The sequence below is a fragment of the Hypomesus nipponensis genome, chromosome 15 (assembly GCF_054491055.1).
Source record: "Hypomesus nipponensis isolate SF chromosome 15, ASM5449105v1, whole genome shotgun sequence".
NCBI classification, from domain to species: Eukaryota; Metazoa; Chordata; class Actinopteri; order Osmeriformes; family Osmeridae; genus Hypomesus; species Hypomesus nipponensis.
Window position 1 is genome coordinate 3,670,384 of NC_140375.1, and position 24,713 is coordinate 3,695,096.

General features: G+C 41.6%; 1 protein-coding gene across 1 annotated transcript; it reads right to left on the reverse strand.

Annotated features, from left to right (window-relative positions):
* Nucleotides 1-42: 42 nt before the first annotated feature.
* sacs (sacsin molecular chaperone) lies at nucleotides 43-22,452 on the reverse strand. Its single transcript, XM_084673503.1, has 11 exons — nucleotides 22,215-22,452; nucleotides 21,897-22,002; nucleotides 20,819-20,969; nucleotides 18,232-18,322; nucleotides 18,015-18,100; nucleotides 17,614-17,725; nucleotides 17,300-17,446; nucleotides 15,719-17,201; nucleotides 15,462-15,553; nucleotides 14,626-14,652; nucleotides 43-13,486 (listed from the first exon to the last, which is right to left on the reverse strand). Exons 2-11 carry the CDS (start codon nucleotides 21,920-21,922, stop codon nucleotides 1,926-1,928), a joined length of 13,776 nt encoding a protein of 4,591 aa, XP_084529629.1. The 5' UTR covers nucleotides 21,923-22,002; nucleotides 22,215-22,452; the 3' UTR covers nucleotides 43-1,925.
* Nucleotides 22,453-24,713: the final 2,261 nt, after the last annotated feature.

A 24,713-nucleotide genomic window follows, 5' to 3' on the forward strand; every position in this document is an offset into this window, starting at 1 on the left:
TTTTTGTGCAGATATTACAACACACCATTTGAATTCATAGAATTGTCTGGGAAAGAAACCTTTTTATTTTGATAGGGAATCTCTACATTGCTGTCTTGAAGCGATATCATATATAGTAGATCTTATTTATATTGCTCTCTAATGCACTCTAGTGGAACATTTCTGCAACAGTGGCACATTCGGTATTTTATGAGAGTTCCCGTAACCATGATGACCAACAAACATATTGAAGTTGTTATCCACTGTCATTTTCTTCAGAAAATGAAGTCAAACATGCAATATTTCTTCATCCTTAACTACACATCCACAAGATCCCATGCCATTACCAATAGTCAGAATGCATACATTGAGATAACACTTCAGTGTTCCTGTACTTGGATTCCCTATTCCACTTATATCCATCAATGTGACACACATATGAAATCAAAAGTAAATTATTAAAAAAATATTCTATAGTTGCCAGCAATGTGACAGCAATTTGCTTTGTTTTATGTTGACAACTACATGTAAGTTCATTTCGGCCACCCTTTTATCCACTGCTTGGAGGGGCTACATGAGAGGAGCTGACACAATTTACTTTGAGGGGATTTATTGACTATGGCACAGCAGCGTACATCAAGACAGATATATGGTTTCCTCTCCTAAAGTCTTTCAAATGTATTTTCAAGGAAATGCCCTTGGCTGGACACCTCGTGATTATATGAGGTGTTATGTCATTAAACATGTAAGAAAATAACAAACAAACAGGAATCAAATGTACATCAACAATATGCTGCCAGTACCAGTGTATCTGTAGTCCAAAATCATTCATGAAAATACATAGTACAGCAAACAACAAAAACTAGCACCACATGAGGATGCTTCCTGAAATACCCCAGTAATATGAACAAGTCACACAGTTAACTAACAGACAGTGAATTGGCAAAAGTAAACATTTATCCCAAATGGTACACTAATACAAAATTGTCCAATTTAGTATTGTTAATATTTAAAGTTGGCTTATATTATTAGAACTATAATGTAGACATGAGTACACAGATTTGTAGTAGCTTATGCTCCAGAATAGACACCCTTCTGAATTTGACTATTTGTCATATTATTATATGGTGACAAGTAGAAGTATTCAGCAATGGATATGTTCTCTAAGTACACACAAAAGCTACTGCCAAGTGGACCATTTGGAAATTTCTGATGAAATTCAAATTCTCCCTATCTGCTGAGGTGATACAAGCTTACTACAAGTGTGAGCACAAGTACAGGAGGTGTTTCAAGAAAGTGCTTTAAACATTTACAAGCAATGGGCTATGATACATATGCATTACAACTGGTACGGATATGACGGCAAATAAAAAAATTGAAATATAAGACAATTGTACAAATACGTTTGTAATGTAGTTGATTCATTTTCAAATCTTGCAAATAGAATACACTACATGACAACATTTGAAACGTGAAAAGGATCAATTAGCATTTTGAATTACGTCAACAAATTACAGTCAACTGCTTGTCTGTGGCAGAAAAATAAAATCTTATAGAAAATCAAGTAAATAGCAGCATAGTTGCACTCAGTTTACGGACAAAATATAAACAGGGGACTTTGGTTAAAAACTGAGTATTGCTAGGATTTTAAATGTACAGCAATTCAGATCACTATTCTCACTGTAAAAGGGCAAAGAACCTAATTTACTTAAAGACACTAATTGTTAGGATATGGTGTAATCATACTGTACATGTATACATTTTGCATGGGCCACCAAACCAATAAGGGTACTGTACATTTAAGCTGACAGCTGCTGGATTCTAGTATTTGCCTCAAAACAGTAAGATTCAGATCAACATCGCATTGTTAACTAGATTTATTTTTCGTAGAATCTATGCATATTTTCTCAATCTAAAGTATAATATCTGTTAGCAGTGAGACAGTATTATATTTTTTGCTGCACAAAGGTTTCAAGTTTGATGATGATCCGTGCTGTACACTCCATCACTCTCATGGCGACCTCAGATGTGAATCTGTCATTGGGGATTTGGGGAAAGGGCAAAAGGTCAGGATAGCGGGTTCGGAGGCTGTCCACGCCATAACCCTCAAGGATTTGGACATCATTGGCAAGTCCTTTGAGCTGTGAGTTGTACTCTTCCACTTTCTGTGCCAGTGCAGTGGGTTTCACATCCTTGTCTGACTTTCCCCTGACGGAGTAATCAGCAGCTATCAATGCTAGTTTTGTGGCCAGGTAGCATTTGAAGCACACCCACTCATTGGCATTTTTGTGAAGGTCATTACGAGCAGCTGAAAAGTTAGCTCTTGCTTGTCTGAGCCACCTGCGGGCTTCTACAGGGTTACCAACAGACTTGAAAGTGGGGGGGACAAAGAAACGATTAGAATGAGATGAACCTGCATAGCTAGAGTAATGCTCCCGGAACTGTTGACGCTCTGATTTATGGCTTGTTGCCTCTTGGTTCCATGATGTGTAAAACCTTTGAAAAGAAAACTTTTCTGATTGGAAACGAGTGGAGGATGTTGAGAAAGGCCTCCTAGATGCTCTTTCTGTACCCTGCTCTGTCATAGATTGCTTCTCCATCCTGTTGATCTCATTCTGTAAGTGCTTGAAGACCTCTGTAGCAATGTCTAGATTGTCTGCATTCTTGTCAGGATGCCACTTGAGATATAATCTGCGAATAATCTTTTTCCTTTCAGTTTCATGAAGTTTCCAGGCTTGCTCAATTACTAAGGTCACTTCTTTCAGAATTTCTGGCAATGCACTAAGTCTTATCTTTTTGGGAGTTTGTTTTGCTGGAGGGGCTCTGTGATTTTCCTTCCCGGCCAAATGAGGTGGTACCATTCGTGGGCCAGATGAACGGCTTTGCGCTGGACTTGTTGGAGTCGATGGGGAGCTGCTATCCCGAATGTTTTGGGTACTGTCATCTTGTCTGGAGAATTTGTACAAATCTAAAGAACTAACTATTTTGTATTCACTGTAACCAATGTCAATTTGAAAACATTTCCCAAGGACGTTTGGGTTGTCTTCTTCTTCTTTCTCCACTTCTTGAACGATTATGGCATATGTGTAGGTTGGCTGGTAGGAACCATATATGTCCCCTCCTTCAGAGTCCACAAGATAACCCACATATTCTCCAGGGTAAAACACATTCATGGGGTCCATCAGCAGAATATGATGTATCTCCGCTGGTATAGGAGTTCCAGGAAGGGGAAGTTCCAGTTTTGAGGGCTCTGTAGAGTCATACTTAACACCCAGGTTGTCAAGCTTCTCTGTGATCCTGTAGATATCATTACAGCCCAGCATGGCAATCAGATAGGATGTGTCAGATATCAAATTGTCGGTTGCTGACTTTAAGGTCATTGCCAGTGCCAAAAGGAAATTAATGTCCTTGCTGTCTGAGTGCTGGATATAAAGATGAATAACAGCTGTCCCGTATCTTTTCAGAAATGCCAATGTCTCACTCCGACTATGTGGGATGGGGCTACAACCTTTGACTCTTAGTGTTGTTTGAAGTTTTTCGAAACAAGACACCTTCAGCCCCTCACAAAGTGCTTTGCATAATCGTATGGCTTTTTCCTCATTCACAAGGTACGCATTGTCATTTTCATGCTTCATTATTCTGATGAGTCCTGTAATGAACTGTTCCGATGACAATAGTAGCTGGAGGCGACCCTGAAGAGAGCAGAGAGCTCCAAACTGGCACATTTTGGGACAGTCTTCGTCCAGCTGCTCCTCAAGGATGCCACTCAGTAGTCTTGGCCTTAGCTTCTGTGGGAGCAGCATGATCAGCTTGGTATGGAACGAATGGTCTTTGCCAAGATAACACTGACTCATGTCAACTAGCATCTGGACACCAACGTTGCCCTGAATTCTGCTTTTGAAGTGTGGAGCATCATCAAACACAAGACTATTTGATTTGGCTAACCTACCATCATGACTGGGTAGATAGAATGTCAAGTCTCTGAGGCCTTCGAGGTCTTTCCGTATTTCAACTGGGTCATTCTGGAGACTTTTGAAAAGTCCAGACACAGCCCTTTTCACTGTTCTCATTTCATTGGGGTCAAGCTGCTTTCCTTCAGAATTTCTGTATATGCGGCACAGCACTTCTACATATTGCTTTGTTGAAACAACATCCTCTGTACCCAAAAGCTTAAACAACTGGTGAAAGGTTCCCAGCTCCAGTGGTAGTTTGTAAAGGTAGGGTTTGAAGTCAGATTCATTGTCCAAGTTAATTACAACTTCCTCTGGTTTTAGAAGTTTCCAGCCCTCCTCAACCATGACAAATGCCACTCCTCGTAGATGGTAGCGAAACTCTCGCTTGTCTGCATTGAGAAACTCGTAGGTGGACCTCAGGATTTTGTTCCTAGTTTTCACCATGTCGTCATCCAGGTTGGATATGTTGCAGATGTTTTTGCAGTTGCAGATGACTTTCTCCAGTGGTGCTTCTAAGTTGACGCCTAACATAGTCAGCACTTGGTCAAGTTGTTCTTGGCCTGTGAGTGTGCTGCCTTCCTGATCTTTGAGGCCGGAAGGCGTGGCTTTCTCTGAAAGAATAGGGCATGATGTCCAAAGAAGCTGAATGATATCCGTTTGCTTGAATTTTGGATTCACTTGAGATCCATTGAATCGAATCATAGGAAGCATCCCACTCATTTCTTGGTATTGGGAGTGAAGCCGAATCAGGTCTGTGGGTGCACGTTCAGGACACAGAAATGATATCATTGATAGCTCTTTAAGAAAAGCACCTACAAATAGATCTGTCCTGTCATTGAAGATATGGTTTAGAAGAACATCCACAATGTTTTGGGCTTTATCATTTGACCAATTCTCGGTTTGAGATTTGATACTGACTTCTTTTGCAAACTGAAGAATTTGCTGCTGCGAGACAGTGTACTTCAAACCAACGTTCCTAAGAAATGTGATCCATGATGTCATGAACGCCGTTCCATTTTTTGGATTTGATGCATGCTCAACTTTCTTAAAGAAGTCATTGGAGATAAAGGACTTGGATGGGAGCATTACTTCAAATACCTTCACTGTTTCATCATAGAATTGTTTGGCAGGCTTGAGTCTGTTTGTGTAGTCATAGATGAATGACAGACTTTCTAGTTTCTCATACAGCTGATCCTTCATCACACATGACTCTTCCATTCCCAGAAGTCTCTCCTTCAAATAGACAAGATGTTCGATTTTGCTATCGTATGACAGACTGTCAAATTTTGGTAGGAGGTGCTTCAGGTAGACTTCCAGATCATCAATTGGACTACATCCAAGAAAGTTGTACAATTCCTTTAGCTGTGGATTGTCTGCCAAAAAGCCAAAGGAGGTTGTGTGGGCCCATTTTTCCATATCTGCAGAAGGAATGCTTTTGACGAGAACATAGCATGAACCAAAGTGGGCAATGCTGATGTATCTTCCACTGGCTGCTTTGAAGCATGGGAGCAATTTCAAACTGCGTGTGTCTTCTGGAGATAGGTTGGTCAAGTTGGAATTAAAATACAGCAGAACAGCCTCAAAATCTTTGTCCGACAAGTTTCCTGTTTTAAAAGCTGATGTCTGAATCATGTACTCTAGTGCTTTTAGAATACTGGATGGATTGTCAATGTTTGCTGTATGGTGTGCCAGGAAAGGTAGGAGGGGGCTCTCTTTGACACATATTTTGTTCACTGCAAGCTGAATGCACCCACTTTTCATTAGAGTGTGGAAGACTTTGTCATTTTGGCCATTTGGAAAGATAGCTGTGTATATCAAACTCATAGGCAACAACACATCGTGTTCAGGGACGACTAATTTGTTGCTTGAAACCATGAATTTGATTCCAGGCAGCAAAGCCCAGTCTTTCAGGATGTCAAGAACTGTATCAAAGCTCGGTTTGATGTCTGCCTGTTCTTCCTTAATAGCAATGTTCTCGCCAATGAAGTGCCATACACTTTTTAGCCAGGATTCACTGGCAAAGCTGTCTCTCCACTTCACAGTGATCCTTGTTCGATACTCACGAGGTAGTACAGAACTCAGTAGTTCACCAAAACTGCTGATGTCAAAGACCTTTGCTACACCGGATTTCATCAAGATATTGCTGTACTTTAAGTACAGTGTGTTCATGAACAGCTCTTTCCTTTGGGTTATCAGGTCATGGTGTGTGGTCAGGAACTTTGGTCTTTTTGAGTCAAACACCTGGAGTATGTTGTCCATAGTCATCAGTAGTGGAAGGCCCTCAATGCTGACTTCATTCTCTTCTATATCTTTAAAGCAGTAGTCAACGATCAGCTTCAGACTGTGGAAGAGTTTGTAATTTGACTGCTGGAGTCGACATGGAAGTTTTCCAACCTGGCAACAAGTGTCTGGGGATGAGAAAGTGTGGAGAAAGTTGCGGACATCTTCTGAGGTTACGTAGCTCACTGGAATGCCTGCGTCTTCCAGACAGAAGAAAAGACTGGCTGTTTCATCACAACTGTAGACCAAGTTGAAGCCCACGTCCAAGAGCAGAGTCTTGAGTCTGTATACATTCTCAGCCACTGACTTCCGGGTTGTAATGTTGTACTCTGTGTTTTTCAGATGTTGAAGTTCGTCTTGCAGCAGGTTGTCAAAAAAGGCTCGACCTTTGTTTGCAGAGGATGTGTTCACCCATGAGATATAGATGGCAGAGTGCATGTCTGTGTTGTCAATGTGTGGTGCCCTTACAACAGGAAGTAGACGTTTCAGGTCTGCATGAATGCAGTTGTACACTGCTTTAACAAGGCAGTACCAATCTGGCTGTATGTCAAGTCTGTTGACTGGGAAGAAGTAAATAAATTTTCTGAGAGAGTCTTTGACAATGTGAATTGGTGTTCCTTGTAAAACTGTCAGGGTAGGATCGGGTCCCTGGAAGTATCGTCTCTTAAGCTGGATCAACAGCTCAACATAGGCTGGGGCTATCAGAGATGTCATCAAATTGTTGTTCCAGTCACTTCTCACGCCAACTCCATTGTCATCTCTCCAGAGGTTTCTCCTGGCAGAATCCAAGGCAAAATGCCCATTGACATGAAAGGGCAAACCAGTTTCCAATGAGAGAGGTAGGAAGCAGAATGCTCTGTGAGGTTTTTTGTAATTATGACTAATGCATGCAGCCACTCCCCCACGAGGAAACAGAGTAATGTCTTCATTCTTGTGGGCTGAGATTACGCTTTTAGAGACACTCTCAACGCTGGAGAAGCCAGATCGGTTGCAAACCATCCAGCTTGTTAAATTGCCATCAGAGTCTTCAATATCCATTGTGTAGGTTATTTGTTGGACTGGGATTTGCATGAGCTGCTTCTTTTTTGTCACACTGTCCACAACTGAGGCATGGAACTGCTTGCGCTTTAGACGGTCACCATCTGTGATTTTGGCAGTCACAGAGTAGAGCACTTTGAGGTCACCAGTAGCATTCTCAATTTCACAAATTGATATTTTTTCCATGTGATTGAGGAACATAAGGAGCTCCACCCCGTCAGTCTTAAGTTTGTCCAAAAGGTTTTGAACCATTCGGTCTGACGCAGGAACAGAGCTGATCTCTGATATTTTTGCCATTTCCGTAGATCGTATGGGGAATCTGAACATTGTGGAGTGTTCAAGCTTGAAATGAGCACCCAAGTACAGACCTAGAACATCGGAAAACTGAGATCTAAAGTCTGAGTCCAAATCTCTAAACATTCTTCCAGGACTGACAGATGTTGCCCCGGGTGCATATAGTGCATGTGGATCAAAGATGCAAAGAATGTCATTGTTTGAAATAAAGGATGGACAGTCAGTGATATGATAGACTGAGTTGAATCCTATGCCATATTGTCCAGTTTTGCCTGGGTTGGCTTCTTTTGTTCCTCTTCCTAAGTTCTGGATTCCTCTGACATCGTCTTCAGTAAAAGGCTGATTGTTGTAGACACAAAGTGATGGACCTTGCATTGGGAACCATTTGTCATCAAATATTCTGTCTGTGGGATGTGTTCTTGGATCAAACACAAAGTAGATTTCAGTGGCTTTGGCATCATCTGCATTTTGAAGGAGCTCCTTCAGCATTTCCTTTTCTGATGGGTAAGCATTGAGAATGCTTTTGATTCTACTTGTAAGTTTTTCTTTCTGTCCAAACTCACTTCCAAGTGTAGTAAAGCAGATGTTTGAGGCATACCTTTCCAAAGCTTTGTGACGTTTGGGTACTGCTCCCAATTTTACAGCAACTTCTCTTGGAATATCTGAATGGCAATATTTTACAGTTGAGTCTCTGACTTTAATCCATGGACAGTCATTATAGCACAGGGATTTGGATGGCTGCAATGTAAGATGGATATCAGGTAGGAGAATCTCTCCATAATTGGCTTGGCAAAATTCTTGGTTTTTGTCTCTGATTAAGCTCCAGATGCCTTCACTTATGATTCTGCGAGACAGCTGAAAGTTCTCCTCAGAGAGTGCCCGTTGCCCACATTCCTTTCTTAATACTTCAAGGACTGCAGAGAAGTTCGCAACTGTGAAGCTTGACTGGACACCAACATTCTCAAAGAGCTCACGACAACTGTTTCTGTACTTGTTGGGAAGTTGGTACAGATGAGGTGCTGCGTCAAAGTTGAGGTGGAATGCAACCTTGGAGGGATTCACATATGTGTTTTCCACAAGAATAGAGCTAAAGGTTTTTAGCTCTTCAGTGATTTCGTCCTTTGTTGTACTATCTTGTAGCATCTCCTCATGCAGGTACTTGTAGCAAGCATTTGTTATGTTTTCTTGATACAAGGTAACTCCATCAAATGATTTAGAAAGTTCCCTGAGTTGACCAATGACTAGTCCAATGGTGGGCTTTCGTATCAATCCAAGAATGTCTTTCACAGCTAGTGTAATTGGACCACAACCTTTGAAAGATGGGGAATTTTCATTCAGGAGTGGCTTCATCAGGCACACTGTGTCCTGATGATCAGTTGTAAATAGATCTCTAGCAGAAAACATGTTGGAAGGAGAGTAATTGTTCCCATGCCAAGGTAATGAAAAGCCTGCAGGTTTTGTCAAAAATGGAAGGAAACGAATACCCTTTAGCTTTTCCAGAAGCTCTTCAGCTCCAGAGTCTTTCACTTTGAGCTTTTCATCGATGAGACTGAGCAGTATACTACTCCGAAAGCATGCTGCAGTGTGATCAGTTTCATTTAGATCTATCACTGATTCAGCACGTTCAATTAGGTCCTCCCACAAGAGGTCATCCTTCACCATGCCTAGCTGCAGTAACTTGATTAGGCACACTGGATTCAGGTAGTCTTTTGAGGTTCCTTCAGGAAAGCGACCATCATCAGCATTGTAAAGTTTGGCAACTCTCCCTTCTGGATGGATTAGCTTGGATGGTAAGACCAACTGCTGATCTGGACCTGAGCATGGAATGCATGGTGTCTCTCTCAAAATTGATGCAAATTCATCCAATTTTTCATTCAAGACATATTGCATCAGGGGATCTCGGAGCTCTTTATCAATGTCTTGGATATGGGGGAAAAATACATCTGAGAAGAACTGTTTTTCTGTGAGGGTGTTTTCCATCAGCTTGCCCTTGCACCCAGCATCATCAAAACCCTCCTTTACCCAATCAGGAAGCTCAACTGCACAAAGGTCTTGTGAACCGCTCTTTTTGAGATACTTCAAGAATATCTTGAAAGCAGCAGGGCCGATGTCTTGCCTACAGAGCAAGGTGTCATCTAGAAACCGGACTTGCTTGACTGACACCCAGGTATTGCCATCAGAGAAAACTCTTGCTTGATTACTATCACCTCCTTTGGCTATTTCTTGGTAGACACCTTGGCTGATCAATGTGAAGTCGTCATGCACAACACTTGGATCAGGCCACGCTGCAAAGTAGTTGTAATCAAGCAGTTCTCCACTTTCTGCCATGGAGCGAAGCATACTGAGGGCTTCCAGATATGCCTTCACAATCACATGCCTCATGAACACAGAGTTCCAGTGCCCTTTGGTGTCTGTTTTCCAGATCTCCTTGCGATTAGAGGTCACAGCAAAACAGCCATTGACATGGACCGGCAAGCCTGTTTTGATTCTGAGTGGTAAATAACAAAACACCTCACCTATTGGATTGTTGTTTGTCTTGACTGTCCACTTTCTGTTTTCCTCTTCTGAGAGCAAAACAGCCACCGCCCCACAAGGCACTAGTCCAAGTCGTTTTCCAGTCTCCCCTAGGGAGAATTTGAGAGCTTCGGTTACATCCATACATGAACATATGAGCCAGTTTGTTGTTTCAATAGCCTTTTGGGGCATTTCATCTGTGAGTCGTCTTGATTGAACACCTTTGGCAGCCATCTCAAAGTATGAGTTTGGATCCTCTTCAGACCCTCTGAAGAGAGGGGACTGGAGATCAACTATGCGCTTGAACACATTGTGAAACTCTTCCACCATTATGCGTATGATGCAGCCGGACTTGGGCACGTCGGCTGGTACCCTGTTGGTGCTTCCCACCTTTTTCATCACTTTTGCAGCAGACTTCAGGATGCTTAGTGGTCCATACGCTGCTTTGGATGACCACACACTTTTGTTTATGGCAACGACATCTTGTGCAGCAGCAGGGTTTGGCTCTTCATACTTCAGATACTTCAGGACCATGGAGCCGACATGCTGTGTGAAAAGAATGAGCCGATGGCCACATATGCTGAACTCATCGACAAGGGAGTAGATGTCTGTGGTGTTGTAATAGACGCTGCTTATCTCACTCGCTGATGCCTCCTGTTCTGTCCTGAACGGCAGTCTGAAAAGTGTTCCTTCATACTTGTAGGGGCATTCTTGAGCCAGAGGGAGTTGGCAGTTGAACACGTTGATGAAGGGTTTGAACTGATTGGGGAATTTTCTCAGTCGTTTTTGTTGTTTGCTCCAGTTGATTTTAATTCCTGGGTTGGACCTGTCTCTTATATGCTTACTGATATGGTTGATATTTGGATCAAACATGATCATGAACTCTCTGCTCATTATGATGGGGATGTCAGTGATGTGATACACTGAGTTGAAACCCAGGCCAAATTTTCCAACTTTGTCTGCTTCACATCTCTTCATTGATCCACCTAACCTTGTGATGTTCAGGAAGTCAGTGTCGGAGAATACAGAGTTGTTGAATGACCACAAGGCAGGGCCATGGCATATAATCATGCCAGGATCAAGCAGGTTTTCTCGAATATCAGCATTCTTTCGCATGTCAATTAGGAAGCTACACTCTGTAGCACTAGCATCGTCTGCATTCTGAAGAAGCTCTTTAAAGATATCGGAAACTGATGGATATTCTTCCAAAATGTTCTTTATTCTCACTGTTAGAGGTTCTCGTTGACCTGACTGCTCAAAGCCAAGATTTTCTGGATTGATCAGTCTCGTACTCAGACAAGGTACTTTCAACCACTCAGCAGTTTTCATAGGGATGTCATCATGAACTAAGATGATGGGTTCTGACGCATCATCAAGTAAGTCGTTTAAATCGTCCACCTTGATGTCGCAGTAGGTGCACTCATGAATAGGTTTCATGGCGAGTTTGCTTGGGTTCTTGTAGGAGAGGATAGGCACATGCATGTCAATCTCCACAGAAATCTGACTGTTATACAGCCATCTTAAAATGTTTATCAGGAGGTGCAGATTATGTTTGCTTTCTTCCTTAGTCATGTCTTCTTCACATCTTTGCCTTATTGTGTTAATTACCTCAAAAACATGGTTTGGGACAACCTCTTCAATTGAACCACAGAATTTGAATAGTTTGTTAAACTTTGCAATTGTTTTTGGCAAAGAATACAGGTAGGGTTGCAAATCCAGGTCAGGAATAGGTTTCAAGACTGTTTGGCCAGGTGATGAAAATGTCTTGCCAGTCCAAACCCAATCAAAGGGTAGTGACTTCATAGCCTCTCTTGCATCCTCAAGATGTGCTTGCATGAAGTTGTAAATCTCAAATAAAATCTGCTGGAACTGATACCAGTCTTCTGTGGTGAATGCCTGAGATCTATGCCAGTCATTCACTGCTTTTAGGTGCTGAAGCACTTGGTCAACCTGTGGCTCAATGGACAACTTCAGGGCCTTCTTCATGCCTGCAGATGTGCGCTCTACAAGTGCAACTGGGGATCCCACAAGCACTGCATGAGATATATCGCACATTTCTGAGAAAGAGGAGATGTTCAAGGAGTCTCCCATCCAAGCAAGCGACTTTGGGTAATTAAGAGGTCTATCCTTGCACACTGGCACCCATTTCAGTGTCTGCAGCGAAGCTTGAGCTTCTGAAGATTTAACCAACTTGGTTTGTCTATTCAGTATTTGCAGCAGTGTTTTTGCCTTCTTAACCAATGGGTCCCACACTGGCTCCTTGCCACTTTGTAATTCTTCTATCTTCCTGGCCACTTGGAGCACATCTTTTTCAATGAGTTGCACTTCGTTTTTAAGTCCAAGTTGTCTTAGTGAATGGAGAATATCAGGGGAAGATGTGTATGTTTTAGTGGGAAATCTAGTTTTTTCCTCCATGTAAAACAGGTCTTGCAGAATCTCCAGTTCAGGGTCAAATAGGTCTGTGGCTGCAACAGGTTTTCCTGAAGTGATATGAATAAACTTCAGACTGGAAAGCCATCCAATCACAGCTGAGTTTTCATTCTTTAGGAAGGACAGATGCTTAAGAGCCCAGAGCATGATTTTAGTTATCTCATCTTTTGTATAGAACCCCTTCTCAATGTCTTGCACAACCAGCTTGAAGCACTCTGTAGTTTTCACCTGTTCTACGTTAAGCAGCTTGATTAGACGAATGGATGCCTCATCACAACAGCCTACAATATTTATCGACAGTTTCACCTCAGGTGGATACTTGGCAGTATGATGTAATGCTCTGGCTCCTTTCAATGAGGTAAATGTTGGGATGCTTTTGTCTGAGCAGGGCCCTACTTTCTCAAAGATGGTCAGTTCCTGGAGGATTCTCTTCTCTTTCTCTGTGACATCAGCCAGCCCAGCAAGAAAGTTTCTGAGTGCTACCTTTTGTTGGACAGAGAAAGATGATACTTGGCTTGCAATTCTTTGTGTTGATGTTCTGTCCATAATTTGTAGCAGCATGCTGGGAGAAACAGGGTGGATGTAGTTCTTCAGCAGAGGATGCTGCAGAGAGGAATCTAATTTTTGGACTACTACTGCCCCCAGCTTTTTCATCAGTTCAAGGAGGCTTTCGGAAAGTGGGGCCTCTCCCTCATCCAACATGATAATGGGTGAAGGATTTTTCAGACGCATGAGCTCAATAGTGTCATCACTTTCCTCCAGGGGCACATTTGGGATCAAAGGCATGTCTTCAAAGGTACTTAGGTCATCAGGAAAGTTAATATAGAGATGCTTCCAGACCATCTTCAGCCATGAGAGTGTGGGATGCTTCTTCTCTCGATTCCCAGGACACCATTGGACAGTGAAGTCTCTGGTAGGCCAGGCTGTTGAAAGGATGTCCTTTATGAGTCTTGCTGATCGGTCAGGTGTGAGCACTTGTACCTGAGTGCAAGGTCTTCCTATAAGCAATGCAAAAGCACAAGTCAGCCACATTTATTGTTTAAACATTCACTTTTTAATATCCCAAATAAGGTGCTCATTGCTGGTTATAGGAAAGAGATTGGAGATTTTGTACAAGTTTTCTCATTGGATAGACAGGGGCCACACCGAACACACACAAGACCATTTGTAGCTGCCACTCCCTTAAAAAACACACACATTTGAACACACATTGCACATATAATAACTTATATATATTATGTACATATTATAACTTATGTATATAATATATATATGTATATATATATATATATATATACATACATACTGTATATACACACACACACACACACGCACGCACACACACACACACACATATACATATATATATATATATATATATATATATATATATATATATATATATATATATATATATATATATATATATATATATATATATATATATATATATATATGTATTAGTATTAAAGGATCATCAATTAAGTTTATTCACTTAATATGATTTATAGCTATATTATTTGTATCATTTTGACTACATTGACAGTATTTGAATAATGAAAAGCACTAAACAATCTTATTCACCATGCAGTGTATGACATGCACACAACACACCAGCTATATTAGGTAGTATCAGGTACTAATATTTAGTATCTTTAGTGTAAATGCACAGATCAAATCCCAAGATTACCATAACATTGGACCTTCATTTTGACTGCCATATGTAAGAGTCACACATTGTGTTAAGATACCTTTCAGCCTAGTATGAAGTGCAATTTTATAAACAGTTCAAAGCTGTTGAGGTAATTACTGATATGAGTGCAATATACATAGCTGGAGAACATTTCAAGGAACTTGTCAGTGAAAACCAAACAATGTCCCAATAGTAGGACGAATAGTAAGATGCTTAAAATGCTTAAAGTTAAATAGATAGTTAAAAGCACATCCCATTAAAATATGCAGATTTGAGTTTATTTACTGCATTCTATTCAATATTTGACTGAACAATGTTCAAAGCAGAAATTACTTGCTAGAAAGTGTGCTCACAGTTGTCATAATGCCCACTAACTGTCTGCCATTGGTTTGGGTTACTGTAAAACTTTGATTAGGACGTAACAGCACACCTCACAATACCTACCTGAACACCCCCAAAGATATTGTTGCACTGCAATTTAGTTCAAAGAACATGTTTTAGAGATTTGAGCAATGCTTCCATTTACTCTACTGCACAAACAGCAGATCCCAAATAACAATCATATAGCAATCAAATATTAAATCATGTATTCAATATAGTTGATAGGTGGTCTGGGGCTGGAAAGGCCTGCAGCAGCAGAATACAGGGCTGATTTACTGAATGATTTTGTGTTAACAGTGCAGCTACTGTAAGACCATGGAGACTGTGTTATGACAGTAATATGTTAACGAGGAAAAAAGCTTATTAGGCTTTAAACAGGGATGAGGTTGCGGACAAGTTAGCACTCTGTGTCTTCAAATTCTGTGACTTCAGCATTTTCCCCCAGAGTTCATGGGCCTTTTGGCAAACTCCAGGTTGGATATAGGCGTAAGCATGTCCAGGATCTGATAGCGGTGAGTGGAATGTGAGGCACAAAACCGACTCTCCCATCTGCCAGCTCAGCAGTAATAAATGATCTATCAGCGGTGCACCAGGTTTCATGTCCCAGGGGTGCAGCATGGAAGCGGCGGGACCAAGAGTTATTACAACCCGTGTTTAAAAACATGCATAAGCCTTATACCTTAACCCCTAACAGAGAGTTTGATTGCTTTGCAGTCTATTCGATTGAATCTACTATTAATGTTTACATTTAAGGACAGTAAGCAGTACTTGGATTTTGATTATAACTCAAAGACATGTGGGGCCAGACTCTAAGATTTGGATTCCTCACTGACAATTATCCAAGACAAAATAAAAAGTCTTAATGCAGCACGTCATGTTTCTTATGAGAGAGGATTTACCTCTGCTTTTGGCGGCATCCTTTAAGCTATCCATCACTGAGGGTTTAATGCTGTCCATGATGAAGCGCCTTTCCAGACCTGGGTACAGGGACCTTTACAAAGAATCTGACATTATTACAGCAGTAGTAGTAGTAGTAGTAGTAGTATAGTTGTTCCACTGAAATGTCACTAATAACTTTATATATTCCAAATATGCATTATGCTAACACAAACTGGGTTGATCAGGAATGAAGAAAGTGTGATAAGTTCTACAGTACCTTGGGTACTCCTCAGAAGCGATGTAAACGGCATCCTTATCACTGACAGAGGATGAGAAAGCAGCAAACGTCTCATCTTGCAGGGGTAGAAGCTCCAGACCAATGAGGTCACTGTAACAGGCATCGCTAAGGACAAACTCCAGCAACAGGAGCTTCTCCTGCGAGGACCCTTTGTGTCGGGTCTTCCTTATCACCTGCCGTACCAGAGGGGGGTTCACCTTCTTCACACAGCCCAGCCCGGGTAGATGGGCGGCCAAGACTGAGTCTACTGCGGCGGGCACCTTGGCCACCTGCATCCCTGAGCTTTGGAGGTAGCTGATCACAGTTTCTTTGATGTCCTCGTCCATGTCGAGCTCTGAGAACACAGCCTCTTCCACACGGATCCAGCTGTTACTGAGAGAGTAGATGACAGGCTGCTCCAACAAGTCATGGAACAGTGGCTCCAGGATGGGCCTCCAGCGGGGCCTGGTCTGGTTCAGATCCGGCCAGGCCCCATACGTTCCCCTGGGGGACAGGGGGAAGTCTTGGTCCTTCTTGGTTTGGATCCTCTTGATGGCCTCAGTGATGAGGGTGAAGTAGGCTCTGGGAATTACAGTGATGATCAGCAACTCATTCCAGAGGGCTGCAGGGTCCCTCCACTGGTCCACCTCCCGCCATTTGATGCTCCTGCGGTTGTCTGTGAGGCCGAAGAAGCCACTGACGTGGACGGGGAGCCCCGTCATGCTCTCCTCTCCGGGGGGCAGCGGGAGGAAGCAGAAAGCCCGTCCTGAGAAACCTGAAGTGGCCCCCTTGTCTGCGTCAATGAGGGTGAGAGGCAGGGCAATGCCAATAGTCGGGATGAACTTCAGATCGTCCGCCAGCGAGTCCAGGTCACTGCACATTCCCCGGCCCCCAACTCCGTTGCACACCAACCAGGTGGTCCTCTGGTTCTCCTTGGCTGTCTCATCCTGGGTCTCAATGTTGACCTGGTAGGTGGCACAGGTGATGGTGCTACTCGGAACACTATTGCTGTAGCTATCTGTGGCCAGACCCAGTGTCTTCAGGGAGTTTGGCCTCTCTAGCTTGTCCTCGGGGTTCTCTCCTGCTGTCACTTTAAAGAGCATGCGCTCTGTACCATCCGACTCTCGCACATGTAAGGACACCTTCTGGACACTCTTGAGGAATAAGAGAACTGTGTCAGCATCGGCCTTGAAAGACTCAAAGAGCTCCAGAACTTTCTCTTTGTTGTAAATGTTACCACTTAGCAGGGATGGCTTCACTCGCAGGGGAAAGCGGAACAGCGTTCCATTGAAACTTCCGTCTTTGATGGTTTTCTCTGAGTTCTCAAATAAGCCGATGTAGGGGGCAAACTGGTCAGTCAGCTCTTTGATCTCCTTAGCGTCTGTCTTCAGGTTCCAACATTGCCCAGATTCATGGACTCCAAACAGAGTCTGGTGAGGATCTAGTATGCCAATCTGGTCTCCACTGAATATACTGGGAACATCTGAAAAAATCCAGTTAAACAAAAGAAAATAAATATGTGATACATAAACAAAGAGAAAAACACACAAACTAAAAATGTAACTGAAGAGTAAAGCTCACCTGTAATGTGATACACAGAGTTGAACCCAATTCCAAACCGGCCAACTTTCAAAGGATCCTCTCTTTTTCTGCTCCTCGCAATCTCTTGAATTCCATTCCAGTCCTCAGTCGTGAAAACAGCATTGTTGTACACATACAGCGCAGGTCCTGCAACCAACACAACAAATCCAATACAGAAATGAAAACCCATTTTCAAGACGGAAACTAAACCACAGTCAGACAAAACCTTAATATCAGCATAAACCACTTTTGTACTTACAAAACTAAAATGACCAATGTGTATCTTCTCAGTTCACAAATGAATAAAAGGGTACCTTGGTACTGGGCCATTTCAGGTGACCACAGTGACTCCAATCCATATTCTGTCTCATCAAACATAAACTTGACCTCTGTGGCACCAGCATCCTCAGCATTCTGAATGAGCTCCTTAAAAATAGAACCAAATGATGTAGGGTACTGTAGCGAACACATACAGAGACATTGCTAAAATCTTATATTTTCATTCGAAGATTTACTGACAAATCAATTCTCTGATCCTCCATGTGTACATTTGAGTTTCAGCATAAGCAAACTTGCCTTGTCCAAATGATTACATCTTCCAATCTACTGTCAAATGCCACTAGGTAATGATAAATGATTGCCTTAAGGAGAAGTAAAGTCTATTTTGGCAATTGTTTTCATAACTGTATCAAAATCTTAAATAAATGACACTCACTTTCAAGATTTGGCCACCTTCCGGATATCTTCTGAGAATATCTTTCAGAAACTCAACCAAAGGGGGTGTGGTCTGTCCAAACCTCCCTGCAGTCCAATTACGAAAGTACAAATGATTGAAAAAGTTACCAATTAACTTCAGAATGATAAATATTTGTATCCAATCAACAATTGATGTTCACCTCAGTGTTTTCTTTAAACTTTAACTATCATCTTACCTCCCCCTTTCAGTCCCCGCCCTTTGAGGGTGATTGATATTTCAGATATTCTAGGATGCACCAGGGTCCCAATCTGCAATCTGTCATCCAGCTAAAGACAGAGGAAGGAGACAGAAGAAATGACTTGAACTCTGCAGAACACACTACATGCTCTCCTCTTTTCTCAAAACAAATCTGATTGCATTTGTAACTGCACAAAAAGAATACAAATTGTGCATTTAAGGAGTGCGTACACTAAAGAGCATATCTTTACATGCTAAGTACAGTTTTGCAGTATACAAAGTAAAGAATACAATTATCGGAGTAAAAAAAAGAAATTATGCTCACTGATTTTCAACTTAATAAATGCTATGGTCTTCCAAGCAAACGATCTTCCAAGCCTCATACAGAACAAGTGCTATTGCACATGTGTGACTGTGATATGCAATCACTTTGTCTCTCACAGGAGGATCAACAGTCAGCAGTCTGTGCCTGCACCAGGCCTGAGTCTGCTATCTGTGGTGCCCCAAGGTGAAAGCTCTTCATCTGCAACTTCCCCAGCTTCGCTCAGCGCTTCTGGCGCAGCCTGCAGCCTGGCAGGCTGAGGCACCTGTAATCTATGCACAGCCAGCCTCTCATCATCTGAGACTGACTGCTCACATATTAGACTGAAGATCCTTTGACGGTGTTGCCTGTTAACAATGAGGCCTGCCTCGCCTCATTGATTGAGCTGTTGACACGCCCGCAAATGACTTCCTCTTTGTTTAGCTGCAGCTAAAACATTATAGGAACATGGGTTTGACAGAGGAACCTACTGACAATTATAGCCAACTGAAACTCCTTTGAGTGGCTGTAACATTAAAATTCAGTTGACAAGCCAAAGGGGCTTTCCTTTGCTCTGAGGCCAACCTTTTTGAATTTGAGAGAATCAGCTGACTTTCAAAAGCACAGTGGAGCATGTAAGGGAATTTGAAAGTCACAGGGAGATGACTGAACTTGTTGCTGCCTTGAAGTGTCCCCCAGAGCAAGACGTTTCCAAGTTAAGTATGGACGCTGCCATGATGCCAAGTTTTCAGACAGCTGCTTTCATGAGGCCATTAGATAAGGCAATGCAATATTGAATCTCAATATGCGTTAAAGGTCAGTTGCCTTTCAAATTTCTGGTTCAAGGGAACAACTCTGGATGTCTGGAAAATGGAAGCTAATCTGAGGGCAGTTTGTGGGTGTGGTCTGTGGCTAATTCCTGAGTGTGACATCAACAGAGAGAGACTAACAGGAACTCCACCTGCTCCCTTCCCTCAGTTTGCCTTAGTGCGGAAAAGAGTGCAGTTCACTCCAGTCATGCAGACCATGGCAGACACACCAATCTAACATTAGCTAAAACATTAGCTAAAACATTAGCTAAAACAATGTTCAGGTGTACTTTAGATCTACATGTATATGAATATTGGTTCAAGAAACATATTCAATATTTGCTAAGAATAGAAGAGGATCTAAATGCCAGTTCTTATCCAGTGGACTGGAAGGTCATGCCTCACATTATGCGTCAGGTCCACTATCGAGCTGTCCATGTAAGTCACACAGAGCTGAAACAGTACCTTCTATACTTTAGCTGCCAAATATGTGATCATTCTGTAGGCAGCAGACATTGTTGTCTTATCTAAAAAATATAATTTTGTGTTAGGGGAGGGTTTCTGCGTGTAATAAGTAAATACTTCATTTCAATCACAACAATTTATTTTAAGTTCCTCCAAAATGTAAATAATGGATAAACAGCCAACACAAAATAGATTTCTGTCATCATATTTTTTTAACTCATAGTGGAGAAGAAACCAGTTACGACCCCTCTAATTCAAATAATGAAAATGATTAAATGTAGTGAAAGGGTCACAGAACTGAGAAGTCAATTCTATGTCCTCTCTAACAGCAGGGGCACATGTAAAAAGGCTTCAGTTCAATCAATGGCACCATTGATTATGGTGATGATTATGTCATAGTTGATGTTTTGTTCATGTGCAAAGCAATTGGACACTTTAAAAGGGGGCAATTATCTAATGGCACTCAAGGCAATATGTTTTTTTTTTACTTTAATCCTGAACATGCAGTAAATTGTTTCCTTAGAAGGCAACATTAGAAGGTAAAAATTGAGATTAAGAGTTCTAATCTTGTCCTGGCAACAACTGACAATACAGTTGGCTACGATACAACTGGATCAAAGTCTTGTGTCCGATTATCAAGCAACATCTCTGTTCAAACAATGTGCTTTTGTTGTTTCACAGTGGAGCACACAGTCATTCTAACCAGTCCTGACGTTGTCTGACATTATCTGAATAGAATACTTAGTCTATTAAAAACCCCTCGATACGTTCAAAACACTGAACAAATGAGGAGCGCAGGACACTGCCGGGAGACAACAGCAGTGTGATACACAGGATGTGCCGCATGCACACTCGGAATGGTCACTCAATGATCTGATTTGTATTGTGCCAACCAAATATGCACAACACCCTCTACTGTGATAACAAAGGCATACTCTTCAACATGCTCCAACTCTAATTTCAAGTTAACCAAATCTCCAGTTGGGACTCCATGGCTCAGACGGTCTCACCACTTTGCCATTGTGTAGAAGCTGCTGTTCTGTAATGGGCAGGTCTGTCTCCTCGTAGATGAGTCGCTTGACGTCTCTGACAGCTGTAGAACGAGGGAGCTGGTAGGTCCTCGGGCCCATGTACTCATGACGGATTGTCACCCACGGCACCCTGTAAATATACACAAAAATATGTTTGGACATTCTGTGTTTTGTCCCGGAATGTCAACGTGATATAATGTAACTAATCCCAATAAAACGCCACAATGCGCCATGAGCAGTAAAAGGGAAGCTGACTCCTTACAAAATCAAGTGTGTCCTTGTCATTTTGGGAACTCAATGTGAATTTTTTGTACATTCATTATACAGTACATGAAAGAGCACTAGGTCACACTAACCCTAACCCGATCTTCATTGATTTAGGGAGTAACATGAGAATGTAAAGTCAGAACAGTCTTGTCATCTGTTCATACAAAATATGTCCATTGTGTTTGTGTTACCCCTTTTTCACAAATAAAGGACATAATAAGTCTATAAGCACTATCTGCCACTAAGAAGTTTTTTCGATGTCAAGAAAACATTATTAAATGTATCAATAACTGGAACACCTAGCCCTGCAATAGCCATGCATATAGCACCAGTAGGCTAGTGGTTGAGGCATCAACAGTGGATGCATGTAAAGAAAGGACGGCAAGAAGCAGGGCCGGCCTGACCCAATAAACAAACTAAACATTTGTTTAGGGCACCGAGATTCGTTTGGGTCCCCCCCCACCCAAAAAAAAAAAACATTTGTAAAAAATAAAAATAAAAATAGTCAATCAAAGGTCCCCCTACACTGCTTCTGTTTAGGGACCCCAAAACACCAGGGCCGGCCCTGGCAGGAAGTCCTAAACTCTGACATCATAACTTCATCCCTGCATTGTTTGTAATTGTTATAGAACAGACATTTAATGTCACAATGTAGGCTATTTTATGAGTAAATTATAATCACCCCTCAAATCGCCACAATCGCTTCACTTCAGAGGTAGGCTAAATAAAGCGATATAATTTACACCAACAGTTTAGCCCATTCACACCAGCACATTAATTCCTAACTTACCATGGGTCTCGACACTTCGCCATCATTACAGGGCCGTTTACTTGCTGTGTACCATTGGACTTCTATCTTCTGCACTGACTGCAGACAAACTCCACCCGGAAAAAGACTGTAGCACAAACAGGACCGTTATTCTTTTTACGATACACCTGTCCATCTATTACACTGGTACTCACTATATTCGTTAATTTAAAAACAAAATAGACCTTGTCAGACAGTTTTTAGACAGTTTTAAGTTCAAAACAACCGCACCTTTCATTGCGTCTAAAGTATCATTGCAGTAGCCAGTTCTTCGCTATAGTATCAGCATTATTTACTCACTTATGCCCCTCCAAGACATCCGTTTCATGGCCTTAGCAAAGAGTTGACACCACTCATTTTCACTTCCTATCCTGCAAAGAGCAACATTGGGATTCATACGCAAGTAAAACCGTTACTTCCTACATATTAATTCCTTCAAAGGCGATGTTCTAATAATGTATTATGCGTGCATGTGATAGCTGCGGCGGGTGCTCGTTGGTTGGACGGATGGTAGGGGGAAGCTACTGAACGATGGTACTTGTAGTCTCTACAGTAAGATTAGAAACCGACAGGGCACTCCGCATGTTGCGTTTGTACTTTAAGGATAGAAAGGCAAGCAGCTATGTGTGACAATCAATTATTATGTTTCAGTCATCAACATGGTTGATTACAAATATATTAAAAAACGTTAAACCTAGGTCACAGCTGTTTAATTCCATGCATCCTGAACTACAGTTTCCTTAAAATGTGTTCTACAATCGTCTGCATAGGAATGAATACATTATGATGTATTAAGTTCATATTAGGCTTCGGTATCTTTACAGATAGACCTGGAGTCACCTAGTAAATATTTTGCTGTGTGATTTTGGCGCAGTGCAATTGGCACCATAGTTGACTAATGCAAACGTAGTAGAATGACATCATCTATCCTAAGTCAATGACTTTCATCACTTGTAAACGATCTGAGCACCTTATTTATATCAAAATCATTCAAAATACAGCTTACACATACCCATCAGTCTAACACGTAGAATGCAACCTGATCCTTTCTATTAAGGCCACAGAATATCAGTATTGGACTACAATTTAAGCAAGTGTATTTTATTCACGTTGTACAAAAGCATTTCCCATACTGTTCCTGCTGCAGAGTCAGAAGTAGGGTACTTACGTTTTAGTGCACGATTCTGTCTGCAAGCATCACTGTCCACGCACATTGCGGCATCTTGCCCTGTCCTCTACACCCTTTCACACCCCGTGAAGCGCAAGTCCCTGTTGGACTACCACAAGAGAGTCTGGATGACCCGCCAGACACATCCGCTCAGTTATGATAATCCATAGATTTTTTTTTTTTTAAAGTCTATGTTACCCTATAGAGTGGAAAGCTACTGGTCGTGTCTAAACATCTCTGGACAAGTTCAACACTGCAGGTTCAATGCACGCAACTCTTAAAGCTGCAGTAAAAAGAAGTCCACAGCGGGCTGCATTTGCCACGCACCTAACATTGATTGCAAAATATGAAAAAAATATGTAAAGCCCAGATTCAAAGACTATGTCTATGCCAGAATATGTATTGCTTAACATAAGAGGATATCAATTATCCCATGGAAAAAAACATCTGGAATCATCTGGGACCTTATCAAGTAAACAATTTAAAGCATAACTAGGGGCAAAGTCATTAAGCCGTATTTGTACCTGAATATTTCAAGAAGGCCTAAGTGCATTTCTAAATCATAAAAAACTCAGGAACAACCACAAAGCCTACAGACAAGCACAATCACATGACAGTTTAAAGGCTAAACTAAAATATGCTAAAATTCCTACACAGTCGTCCATTGACTCCATAAATCCAGTAGATGGAGACAAAACATAGGCTCCCTGTGGCGGAGGCCTCTACGCAGAAGAGAATAGCAACAGTATAGTAATGCATGTAAAAACTACATGGGCAAAAGATGTCCAAAAGCCTTGTTCCCACCATGCAGCACATGTCGAGATGAAAGAATTATTCGGGAAGTCTTGAACACGTAGACCAGAGAACCAGATATCTGTCGTTGTCAGGGAATGATATAATTTAATTATGAATCCCATGACAAGACTATACTGACATTTCCGTCTGTGGATCTAAACTAAAACGAGCATATTGATTAATAAATACAAAGAAAATAGGCTACAATATTTTACAATTATGTATGAATAAATTTATGAATAGACATGCACAATGGAAACAAAATATGTTTAAAAGGATCATAGCAAACTGTTTATTTCATATGCTATGTGTTCACAACCTGGGCACAAATTATGTAATTAACAAGCCCAGACATGTTCACTAACTGGCCGCAGAGCTGGACTTTGGTCCTCCGTCTCTTTAATAATTTTTTTGGAAGCAACTACATTTGTCATTGTGTCGAACCTATTAATTGAACCTAAATTGTCTTAGGTTGTGATTTGGCATTGCATGACTAGTCTTGTCACAATAAGTCCACTTTTATTTCTGATTATAAAATATTATTAGGCTATACACCCTGTCTCAACCTAGTTCATTCAGACTGCTGATTCCCTAACCGGAAACTAACTCGACGTTTTATGAACAATTCAGTAAATACATTATTATTAAAGCAATTATCCAAACTGGACACGAATAAAGTCAAAGCCCTCTCTGTTTGTCAACTTGCTTGGCACTGACTTCCTCTCCAAAACCTGTAGAGAGGACAGCCCAGCCAATCCTCGAACCGTGGAATGACGTCATGACATCTGCAGCTCATTGAGATGAAAGGGAATGTTTGAGGGCTGTGCTCAACTTCA

Bases quoted from the DNA above. Each gene is read 5' to 3' on its own strand.
- sacs (XM_084673503.1), bottom strand. From the start codon at position 21,922: ATGATGGCGAAGTGTCGAGACCCATG. The intron at 17,726-18,014 runs GTGAGTGTCATT...TCTATTTTTAAG, and splicing joins AAGGTGGCCAAATCTTGAAA to GAGCTCATTCAGAATGCTGA. The intron at 17,202-17,299 runs GTGAGCTTTACT...GGATTTTTTCAG, and splicing joins CTCTGTGTATCACATTACAG to ATGTTCCCAGTATATTCAGT.